The sequence below is a fragment of the Felis catus genome, chromosome A2, assembly GCF_018350175.1.
Source record: "Felis catus isolate Fca126 chromosome A2, F.catus_Fca126_mat1.0, whole genome shotgun sequence".
Classification (NCBI taxonomy): domain Eukaryota; kingdom Metazoa; phylum Chordata; class Mammalia; order Carnivora; family Felidae; genus Felis; species Felis catus.
The window spans coordinates 118,070,701-118,087,847 of record NC_058369.1 but is presented as its reverse complement, the minus strand read 5'-3'; the positions used below and the strand labels follow the sequence as shown (position 1 = coordinate 118,087,847).

The 17,147-nt window shown below is 38.3% G+C and overlaps 2 protein-coding genes across 9 annotated transcripts in view; one reads left to right on the top strand and one right to left on the bottom strand.

The window, feature by feature from the left end:
• Window positions 1-345: 345 nt before the first annotated feature.
• HNRNPA2B1 (heterogeneous nuclear ribonucleoprotein A2/B1) lies at window positions 346-10,737 on the top strand. Of its 7 annotated transcripts, XR_006594296.1 has the most exons (14): window positions 347-567; window positions 3,462-3,497; window positions 3,595-3,705; window positions 3,914-4,060; window positions 4,330-4,540; window positions 4,669-4,770; window positions 4,866-4,946; window positions 5,622-5,684; window positions 6,960-7,079; window positions 7,334-7,456; window positions 8,060-8,142; window positions 8,990-9,218; window positions 9,514-9,651; window positions 10,194-10,737. XR_006594296.1 is itself a non-coding variant. In XM_011280438.4 (12 exons), exons 1-11 carry the CDS (start codon window positions 562-564, stop codon window positions 8,119-8,121), a joined length of 1,062 nt encoding a protein of 353 aa, XP_011278740.1. In that variant the 5' UTR covers window positions 347-561; the 3' UTR covers window positions 8,122-8,142; window positions 10,194-10,737. The 7 variants fall into 7 exon arrangements, 5 of the variants coding, with proteins under 5 accessions (XP_044908457.1, XP_011278740.1, XP_044908456.1 ...); XR_890052.4 differs by lacking the exon at window positions 8,990-9,218; XM_011280438.4 differs by lacking the exons at window positions 8,990-9,218; window positions 9,514-9,651.
• A 3,953-nt stretch (window positions 10,738-14,690) lies between these two features.
• The window catches only part of NFE2L3 (NFE2 like bZIP transcription factor 3), a 31,677-nt gene continuing 29,220 nt past the window's right edge, over window positions 14,691-17,147 (bottom strand). Inside the window, exons 3-4 of one of the 2 annotated variants that reach the window (XM_019825057.3) lie at window positions 16,896-16,979; window positions 14,691-16,281 (exon numbers count right to left, since the gene is read on the bottom strand). In XM_019825057.3, the coding sequence (XP_019680616.3) occupies window positions 15,040-16,281; window positions 16,896-16,979 (1,326 nt within the window). In that variant the 3' untranslated portion in view covers window positions 14,691-15,039. The remainder of the gene's footprint in view (window positions 16,282-16,895; window positions 16,980-17,147) is intronic. The other variant, XM_023250448.2, reaches the window with a different exon arrangement.

Sequence of the window (17,147 nt, the reverse complement as noted above, 5' to 3'; positions counted from 1 at the left end):
ATTAACAGAAGTTTTGCTGCAGGGACCACCTCCCGGCTTGAGGGGGCTGGGCTTTAGTGCTGCGGGTTAAGCTCCTCCCGACAGCGTTAATTTCAAACTGCGCGACCGTTTCTCACCTGCCCTGCGCTAAGGCGGGGGCTGGACCCAATTCCATTAGAGAGAACTACGCAGGACTCGAGCCTTCCGCAATTCACTGAGCCCATTTACGCAAGTGACGTCAAGCACTGCTACTGGCTGCTAGGGGGGGAGGAGTACGTACCTGGCGTAAGAAGGGCGTAGAGCGTTCCCGCCATTGGCGGCGGTTAGGGCGTTTACGCAACGGCCTGACGTAGGGGAAGACGCGTTGGTCGGGGGGAAGGTTCTAGAAAAGCGGCGGCAGCGGCTCTAGCGGCAGTAGCAGCAGCGCCGGCTCCCGTGTGGAGGTGCTCTTAGCGGTGTTGTTTCTCGAGCAGCAGCAGCTCTCACTACAGCGCCAGGACGAGTCCGGTTCGTGTTCGTCCGCGGAGATCTCTCTCATCTCGCTCGGCTGCGGGAAATCGGGCTGAGGCGACTGAGTCCGCGATGGAGGTAACGGGTTTGAAATCAATGAGTTATTGAAAAGGGCATAGCGAGGCCGTTGGCGCCTCGGTGGAAGTCGGCCATCCGCCTCCGTGGGAGAGCGGCGGTGAAATTGGGCCACTTCAAAAGCGGCTCGTCTCAGGATATTTTTGAGGAGAGGTCGTTAGCGGAGGCCGGATTGTGAACAGTATCTTCCCCACCCTCAGCCTGCCGGCGCCATTTCCCTTTGCTGGGGGTGGGGGATGGGGAACTTCCACATGGCGGACGCAGTCCTGGTTTGGCGAAAAGTGGGGCGCGGAGGCGGAAATTCTTACTCCCTTTTCAAAGCACGCTGATTTGGGGGCTCTGGCGTCCCCGCGTTTGAGCTTTTCGGCGGGCTTCGGATCCTCCGGAGCGAGGCTGCGGAGCTTCCCCTCCCCCCCTCCCGGGAACCGGATTTGGCGGCCGCCATTTTCATTCCTTTCCTTCCTCGCAGCGTTTTTCTTTTCAGTCTTTGGATTCTGCTAGTTTCGTTCCTTTACGGAAGAAGAGAAGTGGTTAACTATTTTTCTTTGTTTTCGGGTTGTTCTCATGCCGTTTCGGGGTGGATTCCGAGGGTTTGGGGGAGCTTGGATCTTTGAAGTCCTGCGCAGCTCGTTAGAGGCTCTTTGCTTTCCCCTCGATGAAATGGCGCCATTGCGTTCAGAAGCCACACCGAAGAGCGGGCGGGTGGGGGAGTCGGTTCCCGGGGCTGGTTCGCACCGGTGTAAGAGGAGGTAAAACGACCTAGGGTGTCGGGCCGAGTTTTAAGGGAAGCCATATTACAAAGAGAACATTTTGTTTTCCAGCCCTCGCTTTTTGGGTAACGGTTTTATCGGAGTCTGCGGTGACTTAAAAGCTAGTTGAATTGCAGGAAACTTTAGACATAAAAAGGGGAGCCATTAAGTTAGTACCGATTGGGGGTGGCAGTGGGGACGGGGGGGGGTTGGTTTCACGATCCCGTAAGGATTCCTTGAATTGTAAGATATTCGTGGTAAATAACATTTTTGCTGGGAAATGTAATCTTTCCTGGGTAAGACTAGAGGGTCTTGTGATAAGCTAGAAATTAAGAGGGAAGTAAAATAAAAACTTTTGGTCTTCAGTTAAAACGTGGCTCAGTCTTTCATTGCTTTTAACGGTTACGTACAAAACTTGTTTTCAGGCTTGGCCACTATGTATTTGAACTTTGTCATTTGCTTTTCTCATTTATGTTTGCTATGATGGTTGATCATTACATTGATAAGCAAAAGGTCTCCAGCGAAGGGGGCCTGGTTGGGTATTTTCTTTCTTAAGCACGCTTATAAAATAACTTTGTTTGTAATCGATAGTGGACATCGGGTAAGTTTGGAAAAACTGAGGTAAGTAATGAGTTTTTGCCTTTTGTTAGTGATGTGTAAAAGTTGTTGTAAATGTGCTTTTATATTTGCGTAATTTATTTGGGTTGTAAAAACTGATTTATAGTAGTTAGACTAAGTTAAGTAAAATTAGGTTAATTTAAATATCAATGTGTCAGATAATCATTTAACAGGTCTTTTGAGGGCTTTAGGAGGTAGTTTGAGAATTTGTTGAGCTTTTAAAAATATAATTCTGAGAACAGAGGGAAAAAAATCTCTAATTGTATACTTACCACTATTTTTTTGAGCTGTTGGGGAATTTTCGTGCATAGAAGTAGTAACCTCCACGGGCCTGAGCTGTATGTAGTACTAGCTGGTAATAGTCTCTTGTATGGAAAATTTTATTTGACCTTTGATTTGTATTATAGACTCACAGCAGATGTTTCTGGGCACTATGACCTATTCTGGCTTCTGAATACCTGTTTTAAATTTTTATCCTAGTTATCTGAAAACGAAGCATAACCCATCTTAATTGAGAGCCGAAGATACCGGCTGTTAATGCAACATGTATTTGCTTGGTGGTTTAAAGGGGTTAACGTTTTTTCTGCCCAGGTTTCCGGTCCTCCCCCCCAATGTAAAATTGGAGACACTTGTGCTTTGTAGTCTGCCAGATGGCCGTTAAGGTCAATAACTCGAGTTTTGGGTTTTTTTTACTGCATCAATGAAGTGTAAATTGTGGTGATACAAAAACTAAGTTAACAGTGGTCATTTAAGCTTTTATGGTTCTTGAAAAGTGAGATTACAGCAACATTGTACTGCATTTATATACGGTTCAGTAATATACTAGATTTTTTTGTGTTTTGTAAATACCAAATACAAGCATGCCCACAAAAAATCAGTTATTTGTTAAAAACTTCTAAAGCTCTGAACACTGTTAGTCATAAAAGGTATTTCTCCCTTGGTCAGAAGAGAGAGGCAGATTTTATAGGGATGTTTTGGTAAATGCATTGAATGTTTAAGGGTTTTTTTTCTCATGGAGAGTTGGTGTATGGGGGAAGAATGATTTTTACAAGGTTTGGTGGTGTGTGTGTGTGTGGGGTGTTTTTTTTTTTTTTTGGACTGAAATACATAAGAATCACCACCAGAGGGAGCAGTAAAGGGAAAATAAATGTCAGTTTTAGATACTGAATCCTGAAATGGTAAATTGTGAGTTATAAGAACCAACAGTTCTTTATGTTTTAAAAGAAAAAGTGTTTACAATGAGTATTTAAAAAGCACTTTATTTGTTGTGGACAATAGGATTGAATCTAAAGTTAGTAACAATCCTTTAAACTTTCAATGACCAAGGACTAGGTTTGCTCCTCTCTCTACAGAAATTTTTTTTTAAGATTAAGGCATGTTAATTTAATGTCAAGTAAATTTGTTTCAAGCATTAATGACTTTGAAACTTGTGTAGTAGTTCAGCTGAGGCAATTTTTTTGGTGTAACGCAACTAATATGCAGTTTAACATATGGTTTAAATTTGATGTAAGTTTTTTTTTTCCCCCCCAGAAAACTTTAGAAACTGTTCCTTTGGAGAGGAAAAAGGTACTCTGCCAGCAGGTCACCTCATATTTAAGAATTTAATTTCCTGCATACAAAGAGGAAATGTAAATAAAAATTGAAATGATGTTTTCCTTTGCAGAGAGAAAAGGAACAGTTCCGTAAACTTTTTATTGGTGGCTTGAGCTTTGAAACCACAGAAGAAAGTTTGAGGAACTACTACGAGCAATGGGGGAAACTTACAGACTGTGTGGTACGTTAAATGTAAAAATGTCTATAGATGCTAGTCTTTCAACTTTTGGACTCCTCTAAGTTTAACGTGTTGAGTAAGTTATTTTTAAAGCCATCTTCATGAAAATTGCTCGTCATTCAAACTGCTTTTTCATAACACGAGTAATAAGAAGAAATGCTAAAGTTTCCCCTTTGTTTTTTTTGTTTGTTTGTTTGTTTGTTTTTTTAAGGTCATGAGAGATCCTGCAAGCAAAAGATCAAGAGGATTTGGTTTTGTAACTTTTTCGTCCATGGCTGAGGTTGACGCTGCCATGGCTGCAAGACCTCATTCAATTGATGGGAGAGTGGTTGAGCCAAAACGTGCTGTTGCAAGAGAGGTGAGCAAAATAGAACTTTGTCAGTAAATATGAAAATAACTAAGTTTTATACGTAACTTAAATCTTGCCACTTTAAAGCTCTGTCAGTCTTGTGTCTCTTGATTTTCCTAGATTTGCCTACTTTTCTGAAACTAGTTTTTTAGTTATAAACTGTTGCTTTAGGTGGTATTTTATCATAGAATAGAAACTACCTTTGGTACCCAGATATTGTGCTCTAAATCATGTTTTGGTTTGTTTTGTTAAGGTAGTTTCTTTTTTTTCTTTTTCAGGAATCTGGAAAGCCAGGGGCTCATGTAACTGTGAAGAAGCTGTTTGTTGGTGGAATTAAAGAAGATACTGAGGAACATCATCTTAGAGATTACTTCGAAGAGTATGGAAAGATTGATACCATTGAGATAATTACTGATAGGCAGTCTGGAAAGAAAAGAGGCTTTGGATTTGTTACCTTTGATGATCATGATCCCGTGGATAAGATTGTGTGTAAGTGTCTATAAGCTCTAGGTGTATGGCTCTTTTCATTAATTTTTGGGTTTGCTTATTAAAAGGTAAATTGTACAAGTTGTTGGTAAAGAATATTGATGTAATAGAGTACGAACTTTTCATTCCAGTGCAGAAATATCATACCATCAATGGTCATAATGCAGAAGTAAGAAAGGCTCTGTCTAGACAAGAAATGCAGGAAGTCCAGAGTTCTAGAAGTGGAAGAGGAGGTAACGTCTAACTCGTTCATTGTATTGTATTTTATTGTATTTTTTTAAGATTTGCTTAGTAAAATGCCTGTTACTAACCTGGTTGTTCATTGCAGGCAACTTCGGTTTTGGAGATTCTCGTGGTGGTGGTGGAAATTTTGGACCAGGCCCGGGAAGTAACTTTAGAGGAGGATCTGGTAAGTTCACCTGCGTGAATAGAAAGGTGAATATGCTTGTTTAAAAACTTAGTTTTAATTAGATTCAGGAAATCCAGTGTTTTGAAAGTTACCTTGAAGGGTTAAGTAGGTTGTATTATGCTGGGATGTTCTGAATTGGTCAGGTAAGAGGTTATAGCTAAAAGCATAATTTTCTAAATTCTAATCCAGAACAATCCATTGCAGAGATCTTTTTAAGGTAATCAACTTTTTTAAAAAAATTAGGTGCTACTACAGTTATTTTAAAAAATGAGGGACCCCCTGAATCAGGAGTGAAAATACTGTGGAGGCTTTGTGTATTTGTTGTTGTTTTTGGCTTTAGGTTTCAGATTTGTTTGGCTTGGCTTACTAATGTGATGAGGTGCCAACAGAAAACCAGTTGTTTCTCTCACCCAACTTCATTCTTTATAGATAAATGGACTCCTTAAATTGAGACTTGCCAAGTCTGAGCCTCTTGTTTAGGCAGTTATTCTCATGAGATCTAATTACACAATTTGTGTTTTAAGAATAAACCAGTAAACACCAGTGTTCTGGCACAAGGAGGTTGGTTCCTGATAATTTTCATTGAGAGGTACTAATAAAGAGGGTGGAGGAAAGCAGGAAGAGAAATTAAATAGGGTGGACAGGATTTAATAACGTTTTTCCTGTTTCTAACAGATGGATATGGAAGTGGTCGCGGATTTGGGGATGGCTATAATGGGTATGGAGGAGGACCTGGAGGTCAGTTTCTTTCACATACGGTTTTTGTGACTTAAAGATTTAAACCCTATTTGTGTTTGTCCAGTTAAGTGTGTACATAAAATTTTAAGTGTTTTGCATTTTATGTTTTGTAAAGGGCTTAGATGATAGTGTTTCAATTATTTGGCTATTCCTTCATAATTCGCATTTTTATGGAAAGGATATTTTTGCTTGTAGGTGTTTACAGGTTGCAGATTATTTCAGTGGATTTTAAATTAGAATTTATAGATGCTGTCATACTATATCCCATTGTTTCTCAAGAAAAATAATTAGATATGTATTTCATGTGCTGTTTTCCTGAAAAACTACAAACCAATAGACGTGATCATGGTTAACATGTCAAAGGAAGTATATGTAAGCAGTTGCGTTGTTTTAGTCTCTTACCAAGGTTAAGTCCCATAAGATAACTTGTAAAAAGTCACCAAAAGAATTTCTAAAATACACAACATTCTTCCTGGGTTTAGCTAAGTTGTGAGTTACTGTTACGTAATAAATGTATTAGATATATGTTCTGTTGGAGTACAGGAAAGTTAATATTTGCTGACAAATATCCTATTAAGAAAGGGATATTATAAACTGAGCTAGTAGTAGATGCGATTGCTGGTTTTGCCACTCCTTAAGCGTAACTGAGTTACTCCAACATCTCAACTGTTTCAATTCTGCTTTGAAGTCCAGATATTAATTGGTATTAAGAGAAAGAGGAGTTCTTGCACCTCAATAATTTGAGACTACCATTGTAAGTTTTTTAATTAGATGCAAGTTTGCTAATTTCTGGTCCTCCCCCCATTTCTACTCAGAAGGGTGTCGTGGGTATATTATTTAAGAGACACGGTTATTTATCAGGAAGCATGTTTGGAACTTAATATTTTGGACCAGTAGAGGTGTGTGGCTATCCCGCTTGCCTATGCTTCTCGTCTGCCCCCACCCCCCAATCCTTACACAAAATACAAACTTTTGAAAGTACCTGTACGAATCTTTAGTATCTTTAGTGTTAGGGGAGAACAGCTATGGCATTGCAAGTATTGGTCTCTGTAAAGGTTTTTATCCCGTTGGTTGTGAGGAGGTGTTCCCTGCCTCTAAATGTTTATCAAGCATACGTACTCTATTCTGCCCTTGAGGCTGTTACGGAAGAGGTTTTGTAGAACAAATATTTTGCTTATAAGAATGTGTTTTGGAAAGTTGGAAATGGATGTGATAAGACAGTTCAAATGGTATTGAAAATACTAAGTAATTACTTAAAGGCTTATTTTATAATAGGTGGCAATTTTGGAGGTAGCCCTGGTTATGGAGGAGGAAGAGGAGGATATGGTGGTGGAGGACCTGGATATGGCAACCAGGGTGGGGGCTACGGAGGTGGTTATGACAACTATGGAGGAGGTAATAACTTCACCTGCAACCTTTATGTGGGAATTTGGATTGGAATTAACATGATTTAACAAGTGAGATTTTTATTTCAATGTTGTCAATAGTTGCCTTAAACTGTAGAGTTGTAGATAGGTGTTTTGCATTTATTCTGATTGTTTTTATGGGAGATTTTGTCCTAAATATTTAGCATATGTCGCTAGTTGAATGTTGGAATATGTTATTTTGAAAGTCATGATGCAAAACCTATTCTTCCGATTTTTTCACAGGAAATTACGGAAGTGGAAATTACAATGATTTTGGAAATTATAACCAGCAACCTTCTAACTATGGTCCAATGAAGAGTGGAAACTTTGGTGGTAGCAGGAACATGGGGGGACCATATGGTGGAGGTAATTTATAAGGTTCTTTAAATTATTTTGTGTGATTAAAGGATTAGTCTTAAGACACTTTAATTGCTAGTTTGAGTAACATTTCCATTATGATCACTAAAATGATGGGATTGGATATTTAGTGGTATAGAATATTTAGGACTTACAAAAGTAGGTTAGACACTTCAGGTGGGGCTCTTTTTCTTTGGCTGATTACTTTTTAAAAAGCCAAATAAAATTGAGCACATTGCAAGCTGTATTAAATTCTATGTTTCTCTTTGAAAGTTAAATCACAAACCTTTATTTCACAGTATTAAGCTCTTAAAGTTTTCGGTAGAACCAAACCGATTTTTTGTCTTTTTTTTTTTTTTTTTTTTTTTTGATCTTACTCCAAATGATTGTGGTAGATCATGTTCTCAATTGTGAAGGGCAAATTAACCTTTTTGTGAGTCTGGATAAATCATTTCCCGAGTAATAGGTTGACTAGAAGCAGGTAACAGGTTATGAGCTGCTTGTTTCAAGGAGTGTATATCTATAAAATAGAAATCGATTATAGATACTATTAGGCTAATTGCAGAAAATGGGAGTAAATTTGCTTTCTCTTGCTGTTTTTAACAATTCTAGGAAACTATGGTCCTGGAGGCAGTGGAGGAAGTGGGGGTTATGGAGGGAGAAGCCGATATTGAGCTTCTTCCTATTTGCCATGGGTAAGTAGCTTTTGAGTTTTACCTTATTATTGTCTTGGGAGATCTAGCTGCCAGGAGTAAAAGCTTTTTAGGATCATGTTATCTTTCCTTAAAATCTGGTTAGATGGATAATTTCATAACCTATTTTTTTTTTACTCTTTACTTCTGTTGAAACAGGCTTCACTGTATAAATAGGAGAGGATGAGAGCCCAGAGGTAACAGAACAGCTTCAGGTTATCGAAATAACAATGTTAAGGAAACTCTTATCTCAGTCATGCATAAATATGCAGTGATATGGCAGAAGACACCAGAGCAGATGCAGAGAGCCATTTTGTGAATGGATTGGATTATTTAATAACATTACCTTACTGTGGAGGAAGGATTGTAAAAAAAAAAAATGCCTTTGAGACAGTTTCTTAGCTTTTTAATTGTTGTTTCTTTCTAGTGGTCTTTGTAAGAGTGTAGAAGCATTCCTTCTTTGATAATGTTAAATTTGTAAGTTTCAGGTGACATGTGAAACCTTTTTTAAGATTTTTCTCAAAGTTTTGAAAAGCTATTAGCCAGGATCATGGTGTAATAAGACATAACGTTTTTCCTTTAAAAAAATTTAAGTGCGTGTGTAGAGTTAAGAAGCTGTTGTACATTTATGATTTAATAAAATAATTCTAAAGGAAATTGTGTAATTATAGACTTTTTATTTTAAATAAGTTAAGGAGTGGGTAGTATAATTAAGGTCCTTTGCAAAGTTGTTGTTATATTTGTGTAAGATAAATGCTGGTCAGATATAAGTGTGTTGTCTGCAATTCATCAGGATTAAATTATCTAGATAACTTAAGGGATATCTCTGCAAAGAGAAACACCTTTTTAGATCTTTTAGATGCTGCTTCTTCAATGCAAGGAAAGGAAATAACCCCAGCGAGGTACTCTTCAGGGATACAGGTCTAGTACAAGAGAACTCTTGACGGCTACTAAGTTCAGCCAGTCTTAAAAAACTGTGCTGTTTCTACAAAGCTTTAACTACAGTAGTTTATAAGGATGACAACGAAAGCTGAGGGTGTAGAGCAAAATAGTTCTAAGCTTCAGTTAAACTTCTTTAGGTAAGATCTTATTTACTTTTCCTTTCTTAATTTTCCTCCCCAAAAGATAAACTAATACTACTCTTCAATGGTCTTTCAGTATAGTGGTTCTTATGTAGTTTAACATAGCTATAAATTTGAGTTTAACAATTTATAAACTCAAGAGAATCTTATAAACCCTGTTTTCCAATCTGTCATTTACTTAAATTATTTTGGTTGTTTTTTTCCCCCCTTTTTTCCCTTCTTTCCCACCCCCTCCTCCCTCTATGAAGATTCAGGTGCTTAACATATCATTTTTTTCCCTGCTGGAATTTAGCATTGATATGAACCATGGACAAGTATATTCTGCTGCCACAAAGACTGTAAAGTGCTTCATTTCAACAGCTGAGGCGCAAGCCAAGTGATCATTAATAAAGCTTTTCTTGGTTCCTTCAGTGGTGTTGGTAGTAAAATGGTAGGTAAAAGTTAGGCTGCAAGTTCAATAAATCATGAAATTACCCATCATTACACCCTTGTGTATTCACATTTCTTGGATCAAGCATTTTGAGTGAACTAGTGGTTTTTATTAAAAATAAAGAATTTTGTTCTTCTGTTATAATGGTTGTTCCTAGTTGTACATGCTTATCAGGGTCAGGCTCAGGAGAAGGTAGGGTAAAATGGTTGAAACTTTTCAGATGATAGTTTATATTTATGAATAAAGTGTCTACATTATAAATCCTGTATGTATCAAGTACTAAATATTTAGGTTTAAATGTGGTAATTCTTTCCAATCCCCTACCTTATAGGAGAGATGTAGGTTGGCTGCTGAAATTCATTTAAGTGTCAACAGTTTGATTTGCCTGGCTTTATTGCCTTTTCAGGAATGTGATTATCAGGGCTTATTCTACTGTATGCACCAGTGAGTCTTCTTTGATCCTAAGACCACCACTGAAGTTATTTAGGTTCTTTGGACAAACATGATAAACTTCTTCAGATACTTTTTTTTTCCTTTGGCAGGAAGGTGTCTTGCTGCAGGTAACTAATGAAGAAGTGGTCAACCACAGAGTCTTCAAGAAATAAGAAATACTGTACCATCTGAAAGTAGTTCTTGTTGGTGCCTTCATTTAAAAAAAAAAGCACTTTAAGATTAAAGGGAAATGTTTTCTGATAAAATACATCATTTAGTACAGGTTCTTAATATAAAACCATTACAAATTGAGTACTGTTTGTAAAAGAGTAACATCAAGTAAGCTAGAGAGAGAAATGTATCATGTTTTAAATTAGGTTTTGTGAGTAGACAGATTAAAATTCTATTTTAAATATAAAGTTTATAAAATAAACACTTTTGTATTCAAATACTTGGTGTAATGTTTACACATAAAATGTGTGAATCTTGTTCTATAAACTTACAGTTGTCTAAAAGATTGCCATCCCCTAGAGTTTTAAAGCAGTTTCACAAAGCTATGCATATTGCCATTTTTATTTCAATATTAATAGTCAAGAAAAGCATTGTGGACATTATTGGCTGTCCCTAATAAAATGCCATTCTTTTTATACTGTACATTCAGCGTTTGAATACTGCTCTAGTTTTCTCGCTTTACCTTGTTATGTTTAACATTGCTGGTGGCGTTTTTGCAAATATTTTAAACTAGAGTGGTCCCAGTTAAGGGCAAAGCACTGAGACACCATCTCATACCAGTTTCTCAGATGTCAAGTAGCTTTATATGCATCTCAAACTTAGTTTCAGTGGTTGTCTTTTTTAAGGGTTAAACATGGTGGACGGAGTTTTAATAAGCAGTGCCTTGGATGTTTACCTGAAATAATGAAAGATCCATAGGAAGGTTGATTTAACTTTTTGTTGTTTTGGTTTTGATGAGGTATCTCACAGGTAAGTTAAACTAATGGCCAAAAGATGAACTGTTTTGTTTCAAACAGTAGCTGCGTCCATCAACTGTGAACTTGTGAGAATGTTTCAAAGTTAGGTAAATTTTTTGAAGGTTTTAGAAATGCCCAACTCTACCAAGAAGTTGAACTTGCAAGGTAAATCAAGTTGGTATGCTAACACAACTTTAAGTACCTAACCCTTAATCTGCACAAATGGGAAAAATGCACATCAAGCTCACTGGCTTACTTCAACTGAGTAGGTAATGTTGAACACTCCACAGGCATTTTCCCCATGTGTATGTTGTATATTGAGCTGTTTAAGAACTTGAGATAAGTGTGGTTTTTGTGTAAGTTTTCTACCAGAAGGAAATCACAACCTTTGATACATGTGTTGTATTTCTAAAAGCGGCTTTAATTAATTAACCCTTAACCTCAATACTTAGTTCAGAGCAACAATGAACTCCTCACTTTGCAGGTCAACAACTTAAACTGCAAACTGCAGCTGTGACTCTGCGGAAGCTCAAGGTTGCAGTTAGGAAAAATTTGATTAGGGCATACTGGCAGGACTGACAAGTTGATGCTGGCCATTCCCTCCCCAGTAGTGAGCTATCCCAAGAGCAACCCAAAGCCTCCAAATAGGATCAGTGTTTGGAAGTGATGCTACCTTGTGTATTGGTCATGTTCTACAGATTGAAGGGTTTTACTTACAAGATTACTGAGAAGCTAGCATCATTGGGAGCCAAATTGAGGGCTGGCTCCCATACTAGAGTGTTACTCACTGAAAGTTTTTGAAACTTGATCTTCCTATTGTGTTTAAAGTTTTCATTAGTCTGGTGTATGAAGGCAAGCTAAGACCTAAAAGTGATTAGAAATTATTTGTACTAAGTTAGAGTATGGGGTTAATTCAAGGAAACGTTAAAAGAATCTTAATCTTGGTACCTTAGTAATGACGGTTAACCAGCTCACAAGTATGGGTTCCTTGCCAAGTAGAAAACATGAATCTCAATATACCAAAAAGCACATGCACATTCTTGGCAACATTTTATGTATGTGTGTCATCTTTGGAATGAATGCCTAGATGGTTGATACTCCCCATCCAGCTTCAATGCCATACCACTGTGACTGCAACAATAACTTGTTAGCTGAAACGGGTCTTTTGGTGACTGATCAAATTAGTGAGGTGAGTAGTAGACTACCCAAGAAAGGGGCAAATTCAGGAGGAAGACGGATCAAGAAGGATAAAAGCACTTGCATTCTCCATTCTGGGGCTTGGGTGTGTGCAAATTGTGTCCTGAGTTCCACTGCTCGCTGTTGGAACTGGAACCAGCCTTGACGGGGGACCCAAATCCAGACATTCTTGTTTACCACATGTTACATGGGGATTGTACAGTGGAGAATCTAATTTCACCTTCTCTAAGACTTTGTTCAACATTGCAGCCTATTGAGGCTACTTTTGAAACGGGATGGCTTTATCTGGAAAACAAAGATGAGAATCTGTTAAAATTTCTTGAAACTTTATAATTGAAGGAATGGCTTACAGGAGTACGTTTTTTTCCCCATAGGTGAAGAAGGTAAGACTAATTTCATGTTGGGTCCAACTCAAACTGGGGTGGGAGTTGGCCCTTATGCACAAAGGTGTTCACCAAGACGTGTATTTCATAGCAGCCAAAGGTAAACTATATAAAGTACAAGATGTTTGAGTAGATACTACTTGTCTCAACTGTGTAGATCTTAGTGATCCCCTTACAGTTTGCATTTGTAAACCCTGTACCAAATACTTGGGAACATGTTAGATACGAAGTTCATGTAACTCTCCCCTTAAAATCTTACTTTGATGTAGTCTCTCCAAAAAGGTGTGGTCTCCTGAGCCATGGTTTGTTCAGATTGACTGGAGTGATAAACAGGAAATGGGTCAGATAATTGGGTATAACTTAACTTGAATCAAGTTATACCCAGTAAAATACATAGTTTCAATTAGGTTTTGATATTTGAAGTAATTAGGTCAGATTGCTCCTTTTCTCCAACATTCACCAATTCTCTGAACTCCAGGCTAACTCCATTTTAAGACTACTTCCTAGCTAGCAAGAACATTTTAGTCAATCTGGGTATCCAGGTCAATCTGCAAGTGTTTAGCCTGAAATTTTGGTGTGGGATTTCCATTGCTGAAACTGGCATATTGTGGGAAAGTAAGCTCCCATTTACGTGCTTTGAAGCCATTGTGATTTTTGAGGCCATTGGAAACTCGTGAAAAGGCTAGATAAAACTTTGGAGGAAGCTTGATGGATTTACTTTTCGGGTCACAATGGACCAAATACCTTCCAGACAGTTTTAAGTTTTTAGTTATTGTGACCGTCTTGAGTCCATGTTACGTTTAGGTGCCTTATTTACCTGCATTTGATGCTTTGGGTGTAGTTGGTCATTGTGCTTGTGCTTTCAAGGATTAGAGGACCATGCCTAGTCTGTTAATACAGTGTATGATGGTACTTGTAGTTTGAAGACCTACAAGTAAATTGGTAATACAGAAGCTCAAACTGAAGATTTGACGTAACTTCTGGGGGAATGCGCCTTGCTAAAATCAAGGATCAAGTTACAATTGGAGGTGTGCTCCCTTGCAAAACCAGTCTAAACAGATTTTAAGTTACTGTACAAAACTGACCAGATCTGGAAGCATTTCTACAAACCAAAGCAGTACTCTGACTTGCGATACTCTGTGGTAGACAACTAGAGCAGAAATTCCTGATATTTTTTTTTTTTTTTTAACCATATACTGCTGAAATAAGCTCATTGAGCTTCATCTCAAATGCCACTTAAATTTCTAGGACGGGGTGCCTGAAATTGATTTCAGCCCAGGTCCTGGTCGTGATCCCCCCCCCCCCCCCCCCCCCCCCCCCCCCGTTTGTGAGCTATATGGCCCCTTGGGCTCTGCACTTCATGTAGGCTGCTTGGTAGTCTCTCCCCCTCCCCCATATGTGCTCTTAAGTTTTGTGATTCTAGTATTTCCAGTTCTTTTGGTTATGAAGTCCATACTCTACTGACTTCCCTTTCCTCTACAATTGGTTTGTATCCTTGCGTGACTTAACGTTTTCATGTTATGTGAGCCTTTTGCAGGGGGACATCCATATTCTAGATGTGCAGCCTATTCTTATGGGCTGGCCTAACTTGCCCAGGTAGTTCTCTTAACCTATATGCAGGTACTTACTTATGTTCTGCTTAAAGGAAGCATAAACCCTTCTGTAACTATAAAGGTCTTTGTCCTTAGGCATTGAACCCTAACATACTCTAATATTTTGAAGCTCTATTTTTGTTCTTGGCGTGTTGGTTTAGAGATCGTGGCTGTTAGGTTGAAGGAGTGACTTCCCGTAATGAGTTTAGCTGGTATACTATAATTTGGCTAGATTCTGATCAGTTTGTGCAAATTTTAAAAATACAATGCTCCGTTTACTAGATCTGTCACCTGTATTCCTAAATGTGGATAATTTGCTTAGAACTTCTGTATAAAAGGGGAAAGTTATTTTATAAATTCAACTGTAAGATTTATTTCCACAATAGGTTGCATTCATAAAAGTCCAGTTAAAATAGCTTTTGTAGAACCGTAGGTCAGTGCTACCTAAATAAAAACATTACGGCTACTTTGCATTTCAAGTCCTTTATAAAAACCAAAATACGTTTAAAATTACATCCACATCCAGTGTTAGCTCAAAGACTGGACTGTCTTAATCCAGTTTTTCATGTCACCCTGTTCTTCATAAATAGTACTTAAGAATCATGCATATAATGCAGTAGGACTTCGTGAAAAAAGTTGTGGCTTCTCCCAAACTTCTCCATAAAAGCTTCAAAATGTAGCCCTGTCAAGTAGCAGTACTTAAGATATTTAGAACACTTGTGCTAAACTTTGAAGCAGTTTCAATGGTTTGTGACCATGTATCAGTTTCTGATACCTCATGCATAAGGTATATTAATGGATCCGCCTTCAATTTCTTCACTTTGTCTTTCCCTTTTGGTTTTCTTTTCTGTGGCCCGGGGTCATCGGTTCCTTGGGTACAATCAAAACACTTCCATCTTGGCTGCACTGAAGAGTGTATTGGTTCGGATTGACTGGCCTACCTTCATCATCTCTTAGCCTACTAAAAATATCACGATACAGGTTATGCAGTTTCTGTTTCAGTATGTTAATAGCTTTGTTATACTGGGCTCCTTCTCTCTTAAGGATTTCCTTCTTTGCTTGCAAGTTACATACATCATCTTCAAGATTCAGAATTATGTCCAGTTTGCGCTTACGACAGTTCTGAGCAGCAACTTTATTTTTCCCTCTTCTTCTAATATCACGGATGAGTGACATTTGTAAATCTGTCAAATAGTGCCTGCTGAGCATGTTGTTGAAAGACTCAACGGGCATACGGACAATTTCATCTACAGAAAAGGGGATATGCAATGCCTTAGCACGCCGCTCATCACGGCTTAAGTTTCTGTCTGTGTCATTGAGGCATCTACCCCGTATTTTCTGTGACTTCCCATACCGTGAAAAAGAATTAGAAGTGGATTCTAAACCACTTGGCTGTAAGTGGTAAGTGTGGTTATGAAATAGGTGTTGAAATGCAAGATCCCCATGAAAACCAGAATCACTCCTATGATCCACGTGACAAAGCTTATTGGGTTCTGGGTAGTAGCCTCCCACAGCCCCTTCCAAGTCGTGGTGGGAGAAAGATTCAAGGTCACTACTAGAACCTGTAGCACCTCCTTCACACACAGAATGGGAAGAATTAGATTTGGTGACAGAGGTACTATTGTGGCTTGAATTTAAGGAAAGCCCAGAATCGGAATCTGGTTCTTGAAAAAGCTGAGGAACTTCCATTGGATCAAAACCTTCTTCTGTGGCCAAAGACATTAAACTTATCTCATCAAATATATTTATATCAAGGTCATGTAGAAGATCCTCACTTGTTAGATGAATCTGATTGCCAACAAGGGGAAGAAATCCTGTCCAATTAGTCCCAGGAAGGGTCTGCTCAGAATTGGTATGAGAATTTAAGTGTAGAAATGGTTCTTGTGGTGGTTGTGAAGTCCTTGCTACTGGATCTCTTCTAAACGTATTGTCAGGACACAGCAACATAGCCTCATGTAGATTCACATCATGACTTATAGCCTGGCTAAAATTCACATTATACGTTGAATTCATGCCATCGTTGATACTTACTGGAGGAGTATCTCCAAGTAAGAGGCCCTGAAAAGGGAAAGAAAAAACCTTTTAAATACACATAACCCTATTTCAATAGCAGTTCTAGTACCTAATTTAGTACTTTTCTCTATTACAAACATGCTGTTAGCTATGAATCACTTTAAATACAGGAAAATACAACATGCAATGTGAGCTCAAATGTGAACGATGCTATTTTTGGGGAAAGTTTGATTCGATTAGTATTAAAAGCTGGCCTTGATGTTAAAACAATTACTGTAATTTGCTGCTTTATAGATGCAACAGTCAACATTAACAGTTACAGTGAAGAAGTCTGGGGAAGGTGGGTGCAGGTTTTTTTTTTTTAAGGTAAATTATGCTAGTCTGAAGTATGAAGTATGCCTTGGTATGTCTGATGTTTACTGCCATTCTGTTCAATATGCTGGTGATCATTTAGAAGGAGGAACAGTATATATAATTTAGCAAATTCTCCAAAATTCAAGTATTTCTATAAAAAGTAATAATCCTAAACCTGCATTTAATACACCACCAGTAGATCCTATTGTACAAGCTAAACCATGTCATTCAGCTTAAAGAAGTTAAATACATTCACAGATCAGTGCAGATTTTCCTACAAGGATAAAAGTCAAGTTTCCAATTACCTCCAGTGAATTTTCAGGCTGTGATGAAAGCAACTGAAACAAGTCTTCCAGAGAGAAAGCAGTGTCTGTCCCATTTAGAGATCTCTAGAAAAAAACGTAAGGTGCACCATTCATTTAGGAAGGTTGCTTGGGGGCTCTCTCCACTGGATTTTCATCCCTATTTTGGAATTTTTAGATCTTTTTCAGTACTCAGTATTTTAATATCCCTCCTTAAGAATCTTGAACTCCAAACATCTCCCCCATTCTTGCCCT